This window comes from Scyliorhinus canicula, chromosome 12 (assembly GCF_902713615.1).
Source record: "Scyliorhinus canicula chromosome 12, sScyCan1.1, whole genome shotgun sequence".
Lineage (NCBI taxonomy): Eukaryota > Metazoa > Chordata > Chondrichthyes > Carcharhiniformes > Scyliorhinidae > Scyliorhinus > Scyliorhinus canicula.
The window spans coordinates 55961992-55986032 of NC_052157.1; the positions used below are offsets into that span (position 1 = coordinate 55961992).

General features: G+C 57.3%; 1 protein-coding gene across 1 annotated transcript in view; it reads left to right on the forward strand.

The window, feature by feature from the left end:
* Positions 1 to 20827, forward strand: part of fxyd1 (FXYD domain containing ion transport regulator 1 (phospholemman)) — a 34017-nt gene extending 13190 nt beyond the window's left edge. The window contains exons 3-8 of the mRNA XM_038813366.1: positions 4799 to 4825; positions 10397 to 10429; positions 11808 to 11882; positions 13705 to 13741; positions 15272 to 15321; positions 17843 to 20827. Of these exons, the coding sequence (XP_038669294.1) occupies positions 4799 to 4825; positions 10397 to 10429; positions 11808 to 11882; positions 13705 to 13741; positions 15272 to 15321; positions 17843 to 17862 (242 nt within the window). The 3' untranslated portion in view covers positions 17863 to 20827. The remainder of the gene's footprint in view (positions 1 to 4798; positions 4826 to 10396; positions 10430 to 11807; positions 11883 to 13704; positions 13742 to 15271; positions 15322 to 17842) is intronic.
* Positions 20828 to 24041: the final 3214 nt, after the last annotated feature.

The window sequence follows — 24041 nt, forward strand, 5'->3', positions numbered from 1 at the left end:
GCGCGGCGCTGGTCCGCTCCGTGCGGTGCTCGCGGGGCGCTGGTCCGCTCCGTGCGGTGCTCGCGGGGCGCTGGTCCGCTCCGTGCGGTGCTCGCGGGGCGCTGGTCCGCTCCGTGCGGTGCCCGCGCGGCGCTGGTCCGCTCCGTGCGGTGCCCCCCGCGGCGCTGGTCCGCTCCGTGCGGTGCTCGCTCCGCGCTGGTCCGCTCCGTGCGGTGCCCCCCGCGGCGCTGGTCCCCTCCGTGCGGTGCTCGCTCCGCGCTGGTCCGCTCCGTGCGGTGCTCGCGGGGCGCTGGTCCGCTCCGTGCGGTGCTCGCTCGGCGCTGGTCCCCTCCGTGCGGTGCCCCCCGCGGCGCTGGTCCCCTCCGTGCGGTGCTCGCTCCGCGCTGGTCCGCTCCGTGCGGTGCTCGCGGGGCGCTGGTCCGCTCCGTGCGGTGCTCGCGGGGCACTGGTCCGCTCGGAGCTCCGTGCGGTGCTCGCGCGGCGCTGGTCCGCTCCGTGCGGTGCTCGCGGGGCGCTGGTCCGCTCCGTGCGGTGCACGCTCGGCGCTGGCCCCTCCGTGCGGTGCTCGCGGGGCGCTGGTCCGCTCCGTGCGGTGCTCGCTCGGCGCTGGCCCCTCCGTGCGGTGCTCGCGGGGCGCTGGCCCCTCCGTGCGGTGCTCGCGGGGCGCTGGTCCGCTCCGTGCGGTGCTCGCGGGGCGCTGGCCCCTCCGTGCGGTGCTCGCGGGGCGCTGGCCCCTCCGTGCGGTGCTCGCGGGGCGCTGGCCCCTCCGTGCGGTGCTCGCGGGGCGCTGGTCCGCTCCGTGCGGTGCTCGCGGGGCGCTGGTCCGCTCCGTGCGGTGCTCGCGGGGCGCTGGTCCGCTCCGTGCGGTGCTCGCGGGGCGCTGGTCCGCTCCGTGCGGTGCTCGCGGGGCGCTGGTCCGCTCCGTGCGGTGCTCGCGGGGCGCTGGTCCGCTCCGTGCGGTGCTCGCGGGGCGCTGGCCCCTCCGTGCGGTGCTCGCGGGGCGCTGGTCGGCTCCGTGCGGTGCTCGCGGGGCGCTGGTCCGCTCCGTGCGGTGCTCGCGGGGCGCTGGTCCGCTCCGTGCGGTGCTCGCTCGGCGCTGGTCCGCTCCGTGCGGTGCTCGCGGGGCGCTGGTCCGCTCCGTGCGGTGCTCGCGGGGCGCTGGTCCGCTCCGTGCGGTGCTCGCTCGGCGCTGGTCCGCTCCGTGCGGTGCTCGCGGGGCGCTGGTCCGCTCCGTGCGGTTCGGTGCTCGCTCGGTGCTGGTCCGCTCGGGGCGGTTCGGTGCTTGTCCGCGCGGTGCGGTTCGGTGCTCGCTCGGTGCTTGTCCGCGCGGTGCGGTTCGGTGCTCGCTCGGTGCTTGTCCGCGCGGTGCGGTTCGGTGCTCGCTCGCGCGGTGCGGTTCGGTGCTCGCTCGGTGCTTGTCCGCGCGGTGCGGTTCGGTGCTCGCTCGGTGCTGGTCCGCTCCGTGCGGTGCTCGCGGGGCGCTGGTCCGCTCCGTGCGGTGCTCGCGCGCCGCTGGTCCGCTCCGTGCGGTGCTCGCGGGGCGCTGGCCCCTCCGTGCGGTGCTCGCGGGGCGCTGGTCCGCTCCGTGCGGTGCTCGCGCGGCGCTGGCCCCTCCGTGCGGTGCTCGCGCGCCGCTGGTCCGCTCCGTGCGGTGCTCGCGCGCCGCTGGCCCCTCCGTGCGGTGCTCGCGCGCCGCTGGTCCGCTCCGTGCGGTTCGGTGCTGGCTCGGTGCTGGTCCGCTCGGGGCGGTTCGGTGCTTGTCCGCTCGGGGCGGTTCGGTGCTCGCTCGGTGCTTGTCCGCGCGGTGCGGTTCGGTGCTCGCTCGGTGCTGGTCCGCGCGGTGCGGTGCTTGCGCGCCGCTGGTCCGCTCCGTGGGCGCTCGCTCGGCGCTGGTCCGCTCCGTGCGGTGCTCGCGGGGCGCTGGTCCGCTCCGTGGGCGCTCGCTCGGCGCTGGTCCGCTCTGTGGGCGCTCGCTCGCCGCTGGTCCGCTCCGTGGGCGCTCGCTCGGCGCTGGCCCCTCCGTGCGGTGCTCGCGCGGCGCTGGTCCGCTCCGTGCGGTGCTCGCGGGGCGCTGGTCCGCTCCGTGCGGTGCTCGCTCGGCGCTGGTCCGCTCCGTGCGGTGCTCGCGCGGCGCTGGTCTGCTCCGTGCGGTGCTCGCGGGGCGCTGGTCCGCTCCGTGCGGTGCTCGCGGGGCGCTGGTCCGCTCCGTGGGCGCTCGGTCGGCGCTGGTCCGCTCCGTGCGGTGCTCGGTCGGCGCTGGTCCGCTCCGTGCGGTGCTCGCTCGGTGCTGGTCCGCGCGGTGCGGTTCGGTGCTCACTCGCGCGGTGCGGTTCGGTGCTCGCTCGGTGCTTGTCCGCGCGGTGCGGTTCGGTGCTCGCTCGGTGCTTGTCCGCGCGGTGCGGTTCGGTGCTCGCTCGGTGCTTGTCCGCTCGGGGCGGTTCGGTGCTCGCTCGGTGCTTGTCCGTGCGGTGCGGTTCGGTGCTCGCTCGGTGCTGGTCCGCGCGGTGCGGTTCGGTGCTCGCTCGCGCGGTGCGGTTCGGTGCTCGCTCGGTGCTGGTCCGCGCGGTGCGGTTCGGTGCTCGCTCGGTGCTGGTCCGCGCGGTGCGGTTCGGTGCTCGCTCGGTGCTGGTCCGCGCGGTGCGGTTCGGTGCTCGCTCGGTGCTGGTCCGCGCGGTGCGGTTCGGTGCTCGCTCGGTGCTGGTCCGCGCGGTGCGGTTCGGTGCTCGCTCGGTGCTTGTCCGCTCGGGGCGGTTCGGTGCTCGCTCGGTGCTTGTCCGCGCGGTGCGGTTCGGTGCTCGCTCGGTGCTTGTCCGCTCGGGGCGGTTCGGTGCTCGCTCGGTGCTTGTCCGTGCGGTGCGGTTCGGTGCTCGCTCGGTGCTGGTCCGCGCGGTGCGGTTCGGTGCTCGCTCGCGCGGTGCGGTTCGGTGCTCGCTCGGTGCTGGTCCGCGCGGTGCGGTTCGGTGCTCGCTCGGTGCTGGTCCGCGCGGTGCGGTTCGGTGCTCGCTCGGTGCTGGTCCGCGCGGTGCGGTTCGGTGCTCGCTCGGTGCTGGTCCGCGCGGTGCGGTTCGGTGTCCGCGCGGTGCGGTTCGGTGCTCGCTCGGTGCTTGTCCGCGCGGTGTGGTTCGGTGCTCGCTCGGTGCTGGTCCGCGCGGTGCGGTTCGGTGCTCGCTCGGTGCTGGTCCGCGCGGTGCGGTTCGGTGCTCGCTCGCGCGGTGCGGTTCGGTGCTCGCTCGCGCGGTGCGGTTCGGTGCTGGTCCGCGCGGTGCGGTTCGGTGCTCGCTCGGTGCTGGTCCGCGCGGTGCGGTTCGGTGCTCGCTCGCGCGGTGCGGTTCGGTGCTCGCTCGCGCGGTGCGGTTCGGTGCTGGTCCGCGCGGTGCGGTTCGGTGCTCGCTCGGTGCTGGTCCGCGCGGTGCGGTTCGGTGCTGACATTGGGAGTTTGGGGATGAAATCAGGTTCCAGGAGATCCGGTGACCATCTGACTCTTTGAAGGGAGTGAGACAGAAAGCGAGTGAGAGAGATTAGATCAGGGCTGGCATGCTGCGATGCCATAAGGCAAATCCTCTTGGAGCCGATGACAGTCTGGAGCTGGGTTGGGTGGACGGCTGGGGTGGGGACAGAGGGGTGGAGGGAGGGAAGGGGAAAGGGAGCTGCCGGCAGAACAATGCTCCAACTGTTTGTGTTTATGGGCTTGACCTTGAACACAAAAGGAGGGCAGTGTTCGAGTTGCAGCAACAGTGTGACTGACGTGGGCCGGCTCTCGCTGCTGGAGATTGTAGCCTGGGGGCGAGATTTTGAACAGGTTGGGCCTTCGGCCCAGTGAGGTGCATGCCCTTCAGCCCCCATCCCTCACCCCGGTGGGCTCGCTGTCACATCAGTGCCTAACATAACAGCTTCAGATTGCAGTAACTATGTGTGTTAATCACAACAGTCCTTGTTTTGGACTCTGACAGATTCAGGGTGCTGCGCTGGTGGTTCGAGTGACAGACCCAAGACCTTGTGGCTCTGCTGGTGTTGGGAGGTGGTGGACCTGTGCTGCCCAGGGCATTGGGTTCCAGCACACCCAGGATACAGGGAGAGACCCATTCCCGGGCCCCTAGGACACATGGGTTGACCCATCTCCGTAACTCGAGGACGCAGAGACTGACCCGTTCCTGGACCCCTAGGACACAGACACAGATCCATCCCTTCCAGGCCCCCAGTATGCAGGGACAGAACTGGGGATGGAGGGAGGATTGGGAAGTAGCGGAGATTTCCGACGCTGGGAGTCTGGGAATGAGGGAGGATTGGGAAGTGGGGGAGGTGTCCGGGTCTGGGATGGAGGGAGGATCGGGAACTCTCAGAATGTTGTCTGACGCAGGGAGCCGGAGGCAGAACGGGTCACGTCGGGTCAATGGGGCGAAGAGACGTTACTGTGATAAATGGCCATTGCCACGGTTTGCTTTTAATATCTGCCTCTGTCGGGCAGCATGGTAGCACAGTGGTTAGCACTGTTGCTGCACAGCGCCAGAGTCTCGGGTTCGAATCCCGCTTGGGTTACTGTCTGTGTGGAGTCTGCACGTTCTCCCCGTGTCTGCGTGGGTTTCCTCCGGGTGCTCCGGTTTCCTCCCACAAGTCCTGAAAGACATGCTTGTTGGGTGAATTGGACATTCTGAATTCTCCCTCTGTGTACCCAAACAGGCGCTGGAATGTGGCGACTAGGGGATTTTCGCAGTAACTTCATTGCAGTGTTAATGTAAGCCTACTTGTGAGAATAAAGATTATATAAAAGAAAATAACTTTTGCTGTGGTTGCTTTGCAGTAACTCAAGGAGTTTGGGCTGTGAATGGTGAGTACCTCATTTCCTGTTCTCCCTGAGGGTTGGGGTGTGTGTGTGTGTGCTGTGCGTGTGTGTGTGTGTGTGTTGAATGAGTGACAGAGTGTGTGTGAGAGAGTGTTGTCGTGGTCCGTAATCTATTTTTGAGTCCATCGCTAATTGGAACCTGAGGGAAAGACGTCACCTGGCCTTGTTCAAACCTCGGCGGGGTTGATTTGTATATTTGGTCAAAGCTCTCACTGAAAATGTGTCCCGGTCTTTCCAGAACTGAGGAGCAAGGAGGTTATGAAAGGATCAAGGTGGATATCCATGAAGGTTGCTTGGTACAGAGTCACAGAACCGGACAGCAAACAGAAGGCCACACAGGCCGTCGGGCCAGTGCTGGCTCCTTGCTGGAGTTTGAGTAAAGTTGGATATTTATACTGGGTTTAGTGACAGCGACCTTGAAACTGTTGGGTTGTCATATTTTGTCAAAAGGCTGGGTTGACTAATGCCTCTCTTTAGAGGGAGGTAGCCGACCATCCTTATCTGGTCTATATGCGACCAGACCCACAGCATCATTGCTGACTCTTAATAACCCCTCAGTTTGTATCAAACAAGGGGTTCAGGAAACAGGTACACCTGACAACTGGGTACGAGTAAAACCATAAGACATAGGAGCAGAATTCGGCCATTTGGCCCATCAGGTCTGCTCTGCCATGCGATCATTGCTGATAAGTTTCTCATCCCCATTCTCCTGCTTTCTCCCCATATGCCCCTATTAATCAAGAACCTCTGTCTTAAAGACACTCAATGATATGGCCTCCACAGCCTTCCACAGAGTTCCACAGATTCACCACCCTCTGGCTGAAGAAATTCCTGCCTATTTCCTGAACCCTTTTTCAATTCAAACCAAGGGGTCATTAAGATTCACCCATGATGCTATGGACTGGATTCCTCACACACTGACTCTCACTGGGGTACGGGTCCCACACACACCGACTCTCACTGGGATACGGGTCCCACACACACTGACTCTCACTGGGATACGGGTCCCACACACACTGACTCTCACTGGGGTACGGGTTACACACACACTGACTCGCACTGGGGTACGGGTTCCACACACACTGACTCTCACTGGGGTACAGGTCCCACACACACTGACTCTCACTGGGGTACAGGTTCCACACACCCTGACTCTCACTGGGGTATAGGTTCCACTCACACTGACTCTCACTGGGGTACGGGTTCCACACACACTGACTCTCACTAGGGTACGGGTTCCCACACACACTGACACTCACTGGGGTACGGGTTCCACACACACTGACTCTCACTGGGGTACGGGTTCCACACACACTGACTCTCACTGGGGTACGGGTTCCACACACACTGACTCTCACTGGGGTACGGGTTCCACACACACTGACTCTAACTGGGGTACGGGTTCCACACACACTGACTCTAACTGGGGTACGGGTTCCACACACACTGACTCTCACTGCGGTACGGGTTCCACACACACTGACTCTCACTGGGATACGGATTCCACACACACTGACTCTCACTGGGGTCCGGGTTCCACACACACTGACTCTCACTGGGGTCCGGGTTCCACACACACTGACTCTCACTGGGGTATGGGTTCCACACACACTGACTCTCACTGGGGTACGGGTCCCACACACACTAACTCTCACTGGGGTACGGGTCCCACACACACTGACTCTCACTGGGGTACGGGTCCCACACACACTGACTCTCACTGGGGTACGGGTTCCACACACACTGACTCTCACTGGGGTATAGGTTCCACATCGCAGCTTTCACACATCTGGTTGCGGGTGAGATCCCAAGTGCATCTCCCCTCACACGTTTTATACTCCTCAGCCGACACCCACAGGGCAGTGACGGTGAAGAGCTTTCCGAGTGCCTGTCACTGGGATGTATTATATTGTATGTATTGCGGTACTGTCCATATATTACAGGTATGACAGTAAATCCCAGCCTGCTGGCTCTGCCCAGCAGGCGGCGTGTAAAGGTGTGTGCTCTCCTGCGCTGCAGCCATTCTGGTTCCAGCTACAGGAGGCACAACATCTTGTGCAATTAAGCCTCAGTTGTTTCACCATTCTCGTCTCGTGGTAATTGACGGCACATCAATTTATTGAACAAGATTTTAAAAGACGGATCTCCTCATCAAGCCTGATCGCCTGGAGCTGAGTCCTCACGCAGCCAACGCCATGTCCACCTTCGAGCACTGGCTAGCCTGCTTCGAAGGCTACCTCAGAGCAGCCACTGAAGAACCCACAGAAGCTCCAAGTCCTCTACTCACGGGTGAGCCCTGACATTTTTCCCCTCATCTGGGATGCGCCCACTTTCTCCGAAGCGATGACGCTCCTGAAGGGACATGACGTTAAACCGGTGAATCAAGTGTACTGCAGGCACCTCCTGTCCACGAGAAGGTAACTCCCAGGGGAGACTCTGGACGATTTCTTACAGGCCCTACAGATCCTAAGTAGGAACTGTGACTGCCAGGCAGTTTCGGCAGTCCAACACACCGAGCTTTTAATTAGAGACGCTTACGTCACAGGTATGAAGTCTACGTACGTCCGCCAGCGAATATTGGAAAGGGGTACACTTGATCTTGCGATGACTAGGCAGCTCGCTAACTCATTAGAAGTGGCCTCCCATAACCTGCAGTCCTAAACCCCTGACCCCGCGGCACCCTCGTGGGCATCGTCGGCCCCACCAGCTGCCGACTCCAGCTCACCGCAAGCTTGCACCGCGCGTCAGCCAGCCAACTCTGGGGAGCCCAAGTGTTACTTTTGTGGACAAAGCAAACACCCCAGGCAGCGCTGCCCGGCGCAGAGCGCGACCTGCAACGGGTGTGGGAAGAAAGGGCATGTTGTTTCCGTTTGCCAGGCCTGGTCGGTCGGCGCTGTTTCCAGACCCGGCATTTCTACACCCTCCCACGTGCGACCCAGGGGCACCGCCATCTTCCCCTCCACAAGCCACATGCGGCCCATGGGCGCCAACCATCTTTGCCACCCGCCATGTGGGCAGCGCCATCTTCGGCATCAGTTTGGACCGCACCTCCGGACCCCTGCTCGCCTGACCGTTCGCCGCCTACCGCTACCTCCGCCATCGCTGATCAGCCCGGGACCTCCCAACATCTTCCACAACTCGCCTCCATCTCCCTGGATCAGTCCCGGCCCCGCAACCTCGCGACCGCGACGACAACGGTGAAGATCAACGGGCACGAGACGACCTGCCTCTTTGACTCCGGGAGCACCGAGAGTTTCATCCAGCCCACTACGGTAAGGCGCTGCTCCCTCCCTAAGCAGATGGCCGCCTCTACCACTTCCTTAGGGTTCCCTTCGGCGTCACCAATGGGGTCTCGGTCTTCCAGCGAGAGATGGACCGAATGGTTGACCAGTAAGGGCTGCGGGCCACCTTCCCGTACGTAGATAACGTCACCATCTGCTGCCACGATCAGCAGGACCACGACACAAACCTCCAAAGATTCCTCCATACCGCCAAACTCCTTAACCTCGCATACAATAAGGAGAAATGCGTGTTCCGCACCAACCGCTTAGCCATCCTTGGCTACGTAGTGGAAAATAGAGTCCTAGGGCCCGACCCCGACCACATGCGCCCCCGTCCTGGAACTTCCTCTCCCCCACTGCCCAAAAGCCCTGAAACGATGCCTGGGGTTTTTCTCCTATTACGCCCAGCGGGTCCCTAATTATGCGGACAAGGCCCGCCCACTCATCAAGTCCACAGTTTTTCCCCTGACGACTGAGGCCCGCCAGGCCTTCAACCACATCAAGGCGGACATCGCCAAGGCCACGATGCACACGGTCGACGAGTCCCTTCCCTTTCAGGTGGAGAGCGATACATCAGACGTAGCTCTGGCCGCCACTCTCAACCAGGTGGGCAGACCCGTGGCCTCCTTTTCCCGCACCGTCCATGCCTCCGAAATTCGGCACGCCTCTGTCGAAAAGGAGGCCCAAGCCATTGTGGAAACTTTGCGGCATTGGAGGCATTACCTAGTCGGCAGGAGATTCACACTCCTCGCTGACCAACGGTCGGTTGCCTTCATGTTTAATAATACACAGCGGGGCATGATTAAAAATGACCAAGATCTTGAGGTGGAGGATCGAGCTCTCCACCTATAATTATGAGATCTTGTATCGCCTGGGAAAGCTCAACGAGCCCCCGGATGCCCTATCAAGTGGACCGACTCCGGGCTCTCCACTATGACCTCTGCCACCCGGGGGTCACCCGGTTCTTCCATTTCATCAAGGCCCGTAACCTGCCTTACTCCATTGAGGAGGTCAGGACCGTCACCAGAGACTGCGAAGTCTGTGCAGAGTGCAAACCGCACTTCTACCGGCTAGATAGAGCGCACCTGGTGAAGGCCTCCCGCCCCTTTTGAGCGCCTCAGCGTAGACTTCAAAGGGCCCCTCCCCTCCACCGACTGCAACGTGTACTTCCTCAATGTAATTGACGAGTACTCCCGGTTCCCTTTCGCCATCCCGTGTCCCGACATGGCTTCTGCCACGGTCATCAAAGCCCTGCACAGCATCTTCACCTACATCCACAGCAATCGAGGATCCTCCTTCATGAGTGATGAGCGCGTCAGTTCCTGCTCAGCAAGGGTATCGCCTCGACCAGGACGACCAGCTACAATCCCCGGGAAAACGGGCAGGTGGAGAGGGAGAACGGCACGGTCTGGAAGGCTGTCCTGCTGGCCCTGTGGTCTAAAAATCTCCCGCTGGCAGGAGGTCCTCCCCGACGCGCTCCATTCCATCCAGTCGCTCCTCTGTACTGCCACTAAATGAGACCCCTCACGAATGTGTGTTTGCCTTTCCCAGGAAGTCTACCTCCAGGGTCTTGCTCCCAACATGGCTGACAGTTCCTGGACCTGTCCTCCTCCGGAAGCATATGTGGAGCCATGAATTGGATCCCTTGGTTGAGAAAGTCCACCTCCTACAGCAAACCCGCAGTACGCCTACGTGGCACACCCCGATGGACGAAAGGTCACATTCTCCCTCCGGGACCTGGCACCCGCTGGGTCCCCACCTACGACTGTAGACCTGACACCACTTCCCGCCTCCAGCGAACCCCCACCCCAACGGGATCCATCCTCCCACTGGATGCACTCGGATGACAAAGACGAGAACAACACGCTCCCGGAGTCGCGCCCATATCACCACCTGGACCGAGGCGACCGCGGCGGAGAGTCAAAGCCCCCAACAGACTTAATTTGTAATGTTTTCACCACCCCCACCGGTCTTTTTTTTTTAAACAGGGGGTGAATGTGGTAGTCGCCACTAGTGGCATATTATATGTATTACGGCATTGCCCGTATATTACAGGTACGATGGTAAATCCCTGCCTGCTGGCTCCTCCCAGTCGGCGGTGTATAAAAGTGTGTGCTCTCCTGCGCTGCAGCCATTCTGGTTCCAGCTGCAGGAGGCACAACATCTTGTTCAATAAAGCCTCGATTGTTCCACCATTCTTGTCCCGTGGTAATTGACGGTACATCAGTGGGAAAATCTGTATTGTTACTGATCTCGGTTTCTCATCCTCTTCCAGAACCTGCTGACCGTGATGCCCGTTTCACTTACGGTGAGTCTCTCCGAAATGTCTGCTGTTCTGACTTCACTTTGTCCAACATGGCTGAATGCTGACTCGGTTAGGGAATGCCGTTGATTAACCGTGTCCCCGAGTTGAGAATTTGGTCAAGGAACCTGAGCACAGCCATGTGTATTTATCTAGCACCTGGTAATAGAACAGCCTTGCGTCCCAGCACGGTGGCACAGTGGTTAGCACCGCTGCCTCACAGCTCCAGAGACCCGGGTTCAATTTCGACATTGGGTGACTGTGTGGAGTCTGCACGTTCTCCCCATGTGTGTGTGGGTTTCCTCCGGGTGCTCCGGTTTCCGCCCACAGTCCAAAGATGTGCAGGTTAGATGGATTGGCTATGTTATATTGCTCCTTCATGCCAAAAGGCTCGGTGGGGTGACTGGGTTATGGGGATAGGGTGGAGGAGTGGATTTAAGTTGGGTGCTATTTCGAAAGGCCGGTGCAAACTCGATGGGCCAACTGGTCTCCTTGTGCATCGTAAATTCTATGATCCCCACTGATGGAACCAGGTTATTCTCAAACCGGCAATGGGCTCTTTGTTTCCACGCAAGGTTTTTTAATCTCCCTCTGCTCCCTATCTCTCTAACCACCTCCCGTCTCCTATAACCCCTCCCTATCTCTGTGATCTCCTCCAGCCCCTAAAGCCCTCCCAATCTCTATAACATTCTCCATCCTCTATAACCCCTCCCTAGCACTGTAACCTCCTTCCGTTCCCTCCAACCCTCCCTATCTCTGTAACCCCCTCCAACCTTCCTTTCTCGCTCACCTCCCCATCCCCTCTGACTCTTCCTCTCTCTGTAACCTCCTCCAGAACCTAGAACCCTCCCTATGTCTGTAACCTCCTCCAGAACTTACAACCCTTCCTATCCCTGTAACCTCCTCCAGAACCTACAACCCTTCCTATCCCTGTAACCTCCTGCAGTCCCCTTCTGACGTGGGGGATGGCTTGTCTGGATTATGGACCTTGTATCTGGAGAGTTGGGGGTTGAGGGGAGGGCGGGGGGGGGAGGGGGCAGCGGGGGAGGGAGGGGAGGGGGCAGGGCAGGGGGCCCAAATCAATGTCCCTCTGGCAGAGGGAGAGAGAGAGAGAGAGAGATCTCCTCCAGCTGTAAATGGAGAAACTCCAGGAGCTGATTACGCATCCACACTGAATCAGCGATTTAAAATGATGGCCTGTCCCTTCTCAGGTAAGTGAATGTAACCGTGTGATGATCTTCACCCCAGACTGCTCCGCTGTTGGCGCATTGTCTTTCCTTCAGCCCCTGTTCACTAATCTCTCTCTCTCTCTCTCTCTCTCTCTCTCTCTCTCCGATCTTTCTCTCTCTCTCCCTCTCTCTGATATCTCTCTCTCTCTCCACAGACTATTACAGACTGCGTGTCGTCGGACTCATTGTGGCTGCCGTGCTCTGTGTGATCGGAGTGATTATCCTGATGGGTGAGTCTCCGCGGCGAAGCACACCATGGTCTCGTGTGGCCTCCTCCCCTTCCTTCCTCTGCCCTGCAGCCATTCAGCCCATCCTGATCCTGCTGGCATTCTGCAAGTACAGCTCGCCTTGTCCCCTATCCCCCGTCATTTTAATAGAATTTACAGTGCAGAAGGGGGCCATTCGGCCCATCCAGTCTGCACTGGCTCTTGGAAAGAGCACTCTGCCCATGCCCACACTTCCACCCTATCCCCATAACTCAGTAACCCCACCCAACACTAAGGGCAATTTTGGACACTAAGGGCAATTTAGCATAGCCAATCCACCTAACCTGCATATCTTTGGACTGTGGGAGGATACCGGGGCACCCTGGAACGTACCCACGCACACACTGGGAGAACACCCTGTCACCCTGCTCTTTCTTTGAACATACTTAATGACCCAGCCTGTCTCCAGCCCTCTGCAATAAAGAATTGCACAGATCTAGGGGCTGGTTTTGTACAGTGGGCTAAACAGCTGGTTGAAAGTGCCGGCACACAGGTTCAATTCCCATACCGGCCTCCCCGAACAGGCATCGGAATGTGGCGACTAGGGGCTTTTCACAGTAACTTCATTTGAAGCCTACTTGTGACAATAAGTGACAATAAGTTATTATTATATTATTAGATCCATAACCATAGAATCCCTACAGTGCAGAAGGAGGCTATTCGGCCCTTCGAGACTCTCTGACCCTCTGAAAGAGCATCCTACCTAGGCCCACTCCCCAACTCTATCCCCGTAACCCCACCTAATCTACACATCTTTGAACACCAAGGGCAATTTATCATGGCCAGTCCACCTAACCTGCACATGTTTGTACTGGGGGAGGAAACCGGAGCACCCGGAGGAAACCCACGCAGACACTGGGAGAACGTGCAAAACTCCACACAGGCCATCACCCGAGGCTGGAAATCGAACCCGGGATCCTGGTGCGTGAGGCAGTAGTGCTAGCCACTGTGCCACAAGTGTCACCCCCACTGACGGAAGAAACTCCTCCTCATCTCTGTCTTCAATGGGGCGCCTCCTTCTCCACAAGAGGAAGCACTATGGAATGGTAGAACAGGCTGGTGGGGCTGAATGGTCTCCCCTTAATCTCTCAGTCACTTATTAAACTGGTTCTGGAAGCTGTTTATCATCCAGTCATAATGTGGTGATAATGGTCGACAATCCACACACATCCTTCATTTCCTGATCTAGCCAATCAATTAACATGATAAAGGCCTCTGCTGTTTTATATCTCGGATGAGCAAGGTGTGTCTCTGGTGCATCTGGAGCGGCGGCTGGCTTGAAGCCTCTGTGACCTGTGTCCTTTGCCCAGCGCCCACAGTACGGCCCTGTGTGGCACAACAGAATCCCTGTGACCGACTCTGGCTTCCAGCCAGCATTTTCATCAACGGTCTCTTGTGAAATTTATATTTCCACTGACTGATCTTTTGCTGTTGCTGCTTCGCCGCTGAATTCCGTTCAACAACTTGCTTATACAACAGACTTCACACAAAGGCGCAATCTGACACCAAATCACATCGTGGGTCTGGTGACCAAAACTGTAACTGTCCTGGGAGTGTTTGATGGGGACAGTGTAGAGGGAGCTTTACTCTGTATCTAACCCTGTTTGTAACTGTCCAGGGACTGTTTGATGGGGACGGTGTAGAGGGAGCTTTACTCTGTAACTTTACAGATTTGAACATTATCTCTTAGTTGGCGTATTGTGCAAACAGTCTGGACTTTGAACTTTGTTTCTTCGATGTGCTATTATTTTAATGATCTGATAACTGCTTTATCTTTCTCTCCTAGCTGGGAAATGCAGGTGCAAGTTTAACCAGAATAAGAGGTTTGTGTTTGTTTTGTGTTTTACTACAAATTAGCACACTGGGCTGAATCGCTGGCTTTTAAAGCAGACCAAGGCAGGCCAGCAGCACGGTTCGATTCCCGTACCAGCCTCTCCGAACCAGTGCCGGAATGTAGCGACTAGGGGCTTTTCACAGTAACTTCATTGAAGCCTAATTGTGACAATAAGCGATTTTCATTTCATTTTTTAATTTCATTTCATATAGACGGCACTGCAATCACTCAATTTCCCCCGTCCTACACTACTGGGGGCTCCATTGACCAGAATCTGGCAAGGAGCATCTCCTTCAAGAGAGGATCTAACCATGGCCCCTTAACATTCAACGGCATTGCCTTCGCTGAATCCCCCATAATCAACATCCTGCGGGTTACCATTGAGCAGAAACTCAACTGGACCCAGCCACATTAATCCTGTGGCTACCAGAGCAGGTCAGAGACTAGGAATCCTACGGTTAGTAACTCACCTTCTGACCTCCCAAAGTCTGTTCACCATCTACAAGGCACAAGTTAGGAGTGTGATGGAATGCTCTCCACTTACCTGGATGAGTGCAGCTCTAACAACATTCATGAAGCTCGACACCATCCAGGACAAAGCAGCCCTGCTTGACTGGCACCCCTGCCACCATTGACACAGTGTCAGCTGCGTGCACATTCTACAAGATGCACTGCAGCAACTCACCAAGACTCTTTAGGCAGCACCTTCCAAACCCACGGCCTCTACCATCTAGAAGGACAAGGCAGCAGATAACTGGGAACCCCACCACCTGGAGGTTCCTCTCCAAGTCACTCACCACCATGACTTGGAAATATATCAGCAGTTCCTTCACTGTCGCTGGGTCAAAATCCTGGAACTGCCCTCCCTAACAGCACGGTGGGTATACCTACACCTCAGGCACTGCAGCAGTTGAACGGGCAATTAGGGAATGGGCAATAAATGCTGGTCCTATAAACCTTGGGGCCAAGGTAGCCACTCTCTCTCTACCCCTCCACGTTGGGAGAGTAAAAGAGGGAAGGCGTCTATTTCCAACCCCTCCCCCCTCCTCTCCCAACACACAACTCAACTCATCTGAATATGTGTTCCCCACACACCTGTTCAGGAACTCGCTGGTCACTACCAACTTCTTTGAAATGTTTGACCGATGTCAAAGGGTGATTAATCCCAGTTTTGTGACAAGAGACAACAGGGTGGGTCGACCAGGATTGTATGGGGGCCGGGGTGGAGGGGCGGGAGAGGTGGGCGAAGGGGGTGGGGTGGGGTGGGGGTACTGGCGCGGGGGGGGGGGGGGGGGGCAGGAGGAGGCTGGTTCTGGTTGGCCAGAGGGTTTCCATGACTTGTTGGAATGAGATTCTCAATGTGGACATGTTGGGCTGGCTTTATCGGCCACACCCGCCACAAGATCACCACAGTCGGGACGGGAACCATTTAAAGGTCCGAGGACCTCGGGCAGGAATTCTAGTCGCTGAGAGGGCACCGCTGAAAAATCCCACCTGTAAATTGTGCCTCTTGTTCCAGGACCCGGTCCAACAGCGGAGCCGCAACGGCTCAACATCTCCTCCAACCAGGTGAGTGAGGGAGGGGTGCGAGATGGAGGGAGGGAGGGGGTGCGAGATGGAGGGAGGGAGGGGTGCGAGATGGAGGGAGGGAGGGGTGCGAGATGGAGGGAGGGAGGGGTGCGAGATGGAGGGAGGGAGGGGTGCGAGATGGAGGGAGGGAGGGGTGCGAGATGGAGGGAGGGAAGGGTGCGAGATGGAGGGAGGGAGGGGTGCGAGAAGGAGGTGTGCGAGATGGAGGGAAGGAGGTGTGCGAGATGGAGAGAGGGGGGAGGGAGGGAGAGAGGGAGGGAGGGAGAGGGTGGGGTGGGGTGAGGGTGGGGTGGGGGGGTGAGGGTGGGGTGGGGTGAGAGGGGGAGGGAGGGTGAGGTGAGAGGGGGAGGGAGGGTGGGGTGAGAGGGGGAGGGAGGGGTGTGAGATGGAGGGAGGGAGGGGTGCGAGAAGGAGGGGTGCGAGATGGAGGGAAGGAGGTGTGCGAGATGGAGAGATGGAGGGAGGGGTGCGAGATGGAGGGAGGGAGGGAGAGGGGGGGAGGGGGGAGGGAGGGAGAGGGGGGAGGGAGGGAGAGAGGGAGAGAGGGGGGAGGGTGTGGGTGGGGTGAGAGGGTGGGGTGAGAGGGTGGGGTGAGAGGGGGAGGGAGGGTGGGGTGAGAGGGGGAGGGAGGGTGGGGTGAGAGGGGGAGGGAGGGAGAGAGGGTGGGGTGAGAGGGGGAGGGAGGGAGAGAGGGTGGGGTGAGAGGGAGGGGGAGGGAGGGAGAGAGGGTGGGGTGAGAGGGGGAGGGAGGGAGAGAGGGTGGGGAGAGAGGGTGGGGTGAGAGGGGGAGGGAGGGAGAGAGGGGGGAGGGAGAGAGGGTGGGGTGAGAGGGGGAGGGAGGGAGAGAGGGTGGGGTGAGGGGAGGGAGGGAGAGAGGGTGGGGTGAGAGGGGGAGGGAGGGAGAGAGGGTGGGGTGAGAGGGGGAGGGAGGGAGAGAGGGTGGGGTGAGAGGGGGAGGGAGGGAGAGAGGGTGGGGTGAGAGGGGGAGGGAGGGAGAGAGGGTGGGGTGAGGGGGAGGGAGGGAGAGAGGGTGGGGTGAGAGGGGGAGGGAGGGAGAGAGGGTGGGGTGAGAGGGGGAGGGAGGGAGAGAGGGTGGGGTGAGGGAGGGAGGGAGAGGGTGGAGTGAGAGGGAGGGAGGGTGGGGTGAGAGGTAGGGAGGGTGGGGTGAGAGGTAGGGAGGGTGGGGTGAGGGAGGGTGGAGTGAGAGAGGGAGGGAGGGAGAGGGTGGAGTGAGAGAGGGAGGGAGGGAGGGTGGGGTGAGAGGGAGGGAGGGTGGGGTGCGAGAGGGAGGGGTGAGAGATGGAGGGAGGGTGGGTGAGGCGAGAGATGGAGGGAGGGAGGGTGAGAGGGAGGGAGGGTGAGAGGGAGGGAGGGTGAGAGGGACGGGGGTGAGAGATGGAGGGAGGGTGGGTGAGAGGGAGAGAGGATGGAGTGAGGGGGAAGGAGGGAGAGAGGGTGGGAGTGAGAGGGAGAGAGGGAGAGAGGGTGGAGTGAGGGAGGGAAGAAGGGTGGGGTGAGAGGGAGGGAAGGAGGGTGGGTGAGAGGTGGGGTGTGAGAGGGAGGGAGGGTGGGGTGAGAGGGAGGGAGGGTGGGGTGAGAGAGGGAGGGGCGAGAGATGGAGGGAGGGTGGGTGAGGCGAGAGATGGAGGGGGGTTGAGAGGGAGGGAGGGTGAGAGGGATTGGGGTTGAGAGATGGAGGGTGGGAGGGTGGAGTGAGAGATGGAGGGAGGGAAAGGGGAGGGCGTGAGAGATGGAGGCGGTTGTGTTATGCTGCTTCGGATAACACAGGCTGCTACTTGATGCAGTCTTAACTAAAGGATGCTCCAGACTCTGAAATGAGTTGAACGTGTTTATTGAACTATTAACACAATTCGCAAATGAGTTCGACCCTCTGCTAATCTAACTGTAGTAACTCAGTCTAACTGTACCAGCTTACTCTAAGCCACGTGCTGGGGTAAGATGCTGCTGATCAGCCCTGTCTAACTCTCTAGATGTCTGTCTGTGGAAAGAGTCAGGTGTGAGTGCCTCATCCCTTTTATAGTGTTTATGTCATGCCCCCTTGTGGTGATGCCACATCTGAGTGTCCTGACTGCCCATTGGTTGTGTCCTATTCTGTGTGTTCATTGGTTGCCTGTTTGCATATCATAACACGAGGGAGGGGTTAGAGATGGGGGGTGGTTGAGATACGGGGAGGAAGGAGTGAGAGGGAGGGAGGAGTGAGAGATGGAGGGGGCAGAGGTAGGAGAGGGAGGGAGGGTGGGGTGGGGGAGGGAAGGAGTGGTGAGGGATGGAGGGAAGGAGGTAGGGGAGTTGGAGAGAGTGAAGGGGGTGAGAGATGCCAAGGAATGGGCAGGAGAGCGGGGCAAAATGCATGTCCCCCCGTCCACCCGCCCCATCCTATGAAACAGTGGCTGTGGGATCTTCCCATTCATGACCGTGACTGAACAATAAACTGATTATATTCTCTTTCTCTGTGTTTCTCTCTCTTTCTCTCTCTCAGGTGAAGCAACTGAATGTTAAAACTTCACCAGACGTCGCTGAACGACCCCAGGATCGAGGGGCCAAGAACTGTTAACCCCCTCACACCCCACCCTCACACCCCACCCTCACCCCACTTCTCCCCCTGTATCCCCCCCTCGCCCCCTCCCCTTCTGCCTTCTGTATAGTGTGTCTATTTATGACTGGCCTATTTACCTCTCAATCCCTATATGGGGAAGGGGTGATAGTAAGGGGAGGGTGGAGGGCGGGGGGGGATAATTGTAATAATCTCTGATCCCAGTGTGGGGCTCCAGCAGGGTTCGTCTGTGGTGGGGGGGGGGGGGGGGGGGAGATGTTAATCCCTTTTTGTGTTCTGTGTGTGTGTGTGTGCCTGTGTGTCTATGCTGCCATATGCAACGCTATTGCTGATCTCCGGAAGCTGGCCATGCCTTTGGGTTATATTTTTAATGCCACCCGGCAATGATTATTAGAGTTGTAAAATCTCTCTTACCTCTCCTGCTTCGAGTACTCTCTGTCGTGACGTTTGGCCTTTCGTCTCGCTGCAGTATTGTACTCCTCACAGCCCCTGGTTCGTTTGACCCTTCTCAGATCCGCCTTGTCCTGTTCAGCCCCCCTGAGCCTGTTAAACAGGAACAAGAGGAGGCCCATTCAGCCCCCTCAAGCCTGTTACACAAGAACAAGAGGAGGCCCATCCCCCCCCCCCCCCCCCCCCGAGCCTATTCCTCCACTTCAGTCAGATTGTGGCTCTTCTGGATCTTCACTCCTTCTCCCCACCCTGGCTTCCTAACACTCCAATCTCGAATTTGAAATTTTACAATTGACGCCTCCCAGCCTCAACAGCCCAATTTTGGGACAGATAGTTCCAGATTCCCACTTCCCCCTTTGTGTGAGGAAGTGAACGTCCCGGCTCCAGTTTTAAGGTTCTGTTGCCCACTCTCTTGTAGCCCCCCCCCCCCCCCGCACCAGAGGAAACAGTTTATCTCTCTCGACTCTTGTCAAATCCTCTAATCCACTCAAACCTCTCAATTCGATTGCCCCCTTCATCTCCCAGACCCGGAGTGCATTGAAACCTCGTCTGTGCGACCTGCCCTCGGAATTTAAAGGGGAGGGGATCCCATTGCTCAACTGTGAAGGGGTAGCGTGGGTGGGGAGGGGGGGTTGCTGTCACTGTGCCTGGTCCAGTGAGAACGTTGTGCACGGGTTTGTAACTATGCAAGTCTAAGTGGGGCTGGGATCAACAGTGGACTGAGTGATAAGGGTGAGGCGAAGGGGATGCTGGCAGTCTTTTGGGGAGAACTATCTTCAAAACGTGCCTCATTCTCTGGTGCCCCTCACCCGAGGAGTGGCAACTTCTCGCAGTGTGAGGCAGAGGCCTGGGATCTTTGCACTGAGTCTGGTGATTCAGATCCATACTTCTGTCCATGGCCTGCCCTTACAAACGCGTCCGCATTCGTAACAGGGAGGGATCTTCTGGCCTCGTCGAAGTCCACCCCTCGCACCGGGTTCCCCGACAGCGGAAGAGTGAGCCGCAAAGTCTCATTGGCGGTCAATGGCTTGTTACGGGAAGATGCACTGCTAGGTGTGGGGAAAAAAGGCAGCCTGTGTATCTAAACTGCAAGCAGACTGAGTCACAGAGTGGATAAGGAATTGGGATTTACAACATAGAGACGACAGAGCCTAGTTAATTACTGCACTACAGCAAACTGTCTACATAGACTAGTTAATAAGTGCACTACAGCAGGCAGCCTACAGAGTCTAGTTAAACAGCACGCTACAGCAAACAGACTGCAGAGTCTAGTTAATTATTGCACCACAGCAACCAGACTACAGAGTCTAGTTAATCAGCGCACTACATCAGCCAGTCTGCAGAGTCTAGTTAACGCACTACAGTAGGCAGTCTACAGAGTCTATTTAAACAGTGCACCACAGCAAAAATTCCACAGAGTATTTAAACAGCACACTATAGCAAACAGTCTGCAGAGTCTATTTAAACTGCGCACTACAGCAGGCTGTCTAGAGAGTCTATTTAAACAGCGCACTACAGCAGGCAGTCTACAGAGTCTACTTAAACAGCACACTATAGCAAACAGTCTACAGAGTCTACTTAAACCATCAGTGTAGTGCAGCACGGTTGCATCACAGCGCCGAGGACCCTGGTTCGATCCCGGCCCTGGGATAATTGTCCGTGTGGAGTTTGCACATTCTCCTTGTGTCTGCATGGGTCTCACCCCAACAACCCAAAAGGATGTGCAGGGTAGGCGATTGGCCACACTAAATTGCCCCTTACTCTAAATTTAGTTTTAAAAACTCGTTCAATGTACTAATGCAAAGAAAACTGACTGAACTACAGCAAAGTCTCTGGCTGAAACATGGGTTTGCTTCCCCAGCAGAATCTAGTGAGTAGAAGGTAGTTACTTAATAAGAGGATGGAGAAGGAGGGGGGGGGGGGGGGGGGGGGGGAAGCTTCCCAGTTGAGTTAGGACTCGCCACGAGGAGAGTCTGAACTCGCCACCCTCCGATTGTCCCTGGGTGCCAAATGTGGTGTGGCAGTGCCGCTAATGGTGGGAGGGTGTGGCTGCAGTGTGTAGGCTGACATCGGGGGCTGGATTCTTCGCCGGTGGGATGCTCCATTTTACCGGCAGCCCGGGGGTTTCCCGCCGGCGTGGGGCTGCCCCACAATGGGAAACCCCATTGACCAGCTGCCGTAACGGAGCATCCCGCTGAAACAGATATGTGGGGCGGACACTCCAGCCCAGGATTTCCCATTCTAAATGCACCGGCATTGGGGAAGAGGGGTTAGTTGTGGTTCAGGAGGGGAAGAGAGATTTTGGGCTATTGTGTTGATTGCTTTCAAATCACTTGTAATAAATGTTCAATTTATGGGGTGTCTGTGAAATCTGATACTGTCTTAAATATTTTCTGATATGTGGAATGGAATGAGAGTAATGAATTCTTCAAGAAAGATTAATAAAGAAGGTTTCACCAATGTTTGCTTTTGCGTATGTATGGTTTTGAAATATCAATCATGTACACTTCTGAGATTACACCGTGGAACGAGAGCTGAAGCCATTTTTCTAAAGACCTCCGACCCACAAGGCCATGATTGCAACACAGAAACTGCCCGTTCGGCCTATCGGCTCCCTTTCGGCATTCCTGCCCCACACGAGCCTTCTCGCACCATCCCTCTTCATCCCCCCCCCCCCATCACCATATCCTTTTATTCCTCTCTCCCCCATGTTTACCCCACAAATACATTGACAAGTTTTACCTCAACCACTCCCCGTGGGATCGAGCCCCACATTCTCCCCACTCCCCGTGGGAACACATCTCACATTCTCCCGAATTCCCATGGGAGGGAGTCCCACATTCTCCTCACTAGCCATGGGAGCCAGTCCTACATTCTCCCCATGGGAGTGCATCCCACATTCTCCCGAATCCCCATGGGACCAAGTCCCACATTCACTCCACATCCCGTGGGAGCCAGTCCCACTCGCCGTAGGAGCCAGTCCCACTCGCCGTGGGAGCCAGTCCCACTCGCCGTGGGAGCCAGTCCCACTCGCCGTGGGAGCCAGTCCCACTCGCCGTGGGAGCCAGTCCCACTCGCCGTGGGAGCCAGTCCCACTCGCCGTGGGAGCCAGTCCCACTCGCCGTGGGAGCCAGTCCCACTCGCCGTGGGCGCCAGTCCCACTCGCCGTGGGCGCCAGTCCCACTCCCCTTGGGAGCCAGTCTCACTCCCCTTGGGAGCCAGTCTCACTCCCCTTGGGAGCCAGTCCCACATTCTCCCCACTCCCTGTGGGAGCCAGTCCCACATTCACCCCACTCGCTGTGGGAGCGAGTCCCACATTCTCCCCACTCTCTGTGGGAGAGAGTCCCACATTCTCCCCACTCCCTGTGGGAGCGAGTCCCACATTCTCCCCACTCCCTGTGGGAGCGAGTCCCACATTCTCCCCACTCCCTGTGGGAGCGAGTCCCACATTCTCCCCACTCCCTGTGGGAGCGAGTCCCACATTCTCCCCACTCCCTGTGGGAGCGAGTCCCACATTCTCCCCACTCCCTGTGGGAGCGAGTCCCACATTCTCCCCACTCCCTGTGGGAGCGAGTCCCACATTCTCCCCACTCCCTGTGGGAGCGAGTCCCACATTTTCCCCACTCTCTGTGGGAGCGAGTCCCACATTCTCCGCATTCCTGTGGGAGCGAGTCCCACATTCTCCCCACTCTCTGGGTAAAGAAATCTCTCCTGAATTCCCATTAGATTTATTAGTGACTGTTGAATATTGATGGCCCCGAGTTCTGGTCTCTCTCTGACAAAAATGGAAACACCTCTCCATCAACCCAATCGAAAGCCTTCCAGAATTTTAAAGACCTCAATCAAGTCACCTCTTCAGCCTTCTCGTTTCCTGAGAAAAGACTCCTGGCCTATTCAGTCTTTCCAGATCGTTACAACCACTTGGGTCTGGGGTCTTCTTGGTAAATCTTTTTTCCCTTCATCCACAGTGTATATATAAACTTTTATAAGACAGGACTCAGAGTGTGGTGTAACCAAGGAATATGGAGACCAGAACTGTGTACAGTACTTCCGAGTGTGGTCTAACCGAGGGATATGGAGACGAGAACTGTGCGCAATGTTCCCAGTGTGGTCTAACCAAGAGATATGGAGACCAGAACTGTGCACAGTGCTCCGAGTGTTGTATAACCAAGGAATACGGAGAGATGAACTGTGAACAGTGCTCCCAGAGGGGCCTAACCGAGAGATACGGAAACTGGAACTGCACAGTGCTCCAAGTGTGGTCTAACCTGGGGATATGGAGACTGGAAACGTGCACAGTGCTTCAAGTGTCGTCTCACAGAGGGATATGGAGACCAGAACTGTGCACAGTGCTTCAAGTGTCGTCTAACAGAAGGATATGGAGATCAGAACTGATAACAGTCCTCCCAATTGTGGTCTAACCAAGGGATATAGAGGCCAGAACTGGGCACAGTGCCCCAAATGTAGTCTAACAGGGATATGGAGATCGGAACTGTGAACAGTGCTCCAAGTGTGGTCTAACCAAGGGATATGGAGTGTCAAACAGTGCATTGTGCCCCAAGTGTGCTTTAACCAAGGGATAAGGAGAGCGGAACTGTGTAAAGTGCTTCAAGTGTAGTCTAGCTGAACAATGTGGAGACTGGAACTGTGCACAGTGCTCCAAGTGTGGTCTAACCGAGGAATATTGTTATAATCCCAGCTGATGTTATAACTGGACAGGAAGATCCCAGAATTGAATCCTGGCTCTAACATTCACCTTTCTTTACCATAAAATGGAGGAACAGAGTCACAGGACCCCTAATTAGCTTTAAGAACAAGAACAAAATCATTAAATGTAAAAGAATGGAGTGTCATCCAATATTCCTTTATTTTTCCCTTAGGTTAACAATGAAATGAAAATGAAAATCACTTATTGTCACGAGTAGGCTTCAATGAAGTTGCTGTGAAGAGCCCCTAGTCGCCACATTCCGGCGCCTGTTCGGGGAGGCTGGTACGGGAATTAGTCTCAGGTTTTGATTAAGATGGGTGACCCAGTACATTTGAAACTACAGGGGTCTCATAAGCACACACAGTCTTTTTTAAAACACAATGATTGGCTGTGGTCAAACATACACTCCACTCTGAGCCCAAGTTAGTGTCTATAGTTTTCTCCTCCGAATCCCCACAGATGATTGTCACATAAGAGTTTCCTGACTCCACTCCCCAAAACATGATTTAAAACTATCTCTCGTTATCATGCCTTCCCTCAGTGGTTTGTATGCCAAAATCCACTCCACATCTTCCAAAGGACTCTTGACCAGAGCTTCTGCTACACTTCCACCAGCGAATCCACCCCATGTGTTTACACAGATACCTTTTATGATTTCTTCTTCGCGACTGACTTTCACTGTGAACACAACTCTGATTAACCAGCTAATACTGTCTTCCTGATTACTTAAAAGGTTGGAGGCTGTAATAAGGTATCCCAAGCTTTAGAAATACTTCAATAACCTTTAGAATTACTTCAGATACCTTTAGAATCTTAACTCTTCACCAGACAATCCGGTCTCAGCATTTTCTGTGCTTTCGAAAAGAACGTTATCTTCTATTTCCAGATTCCAGAACCAACCGCCCTTTAGTTCCTCTGGAACTTGCTTTTGTTGCATTTTAATGCTTTGAGCCGAGCTAGGAGTTC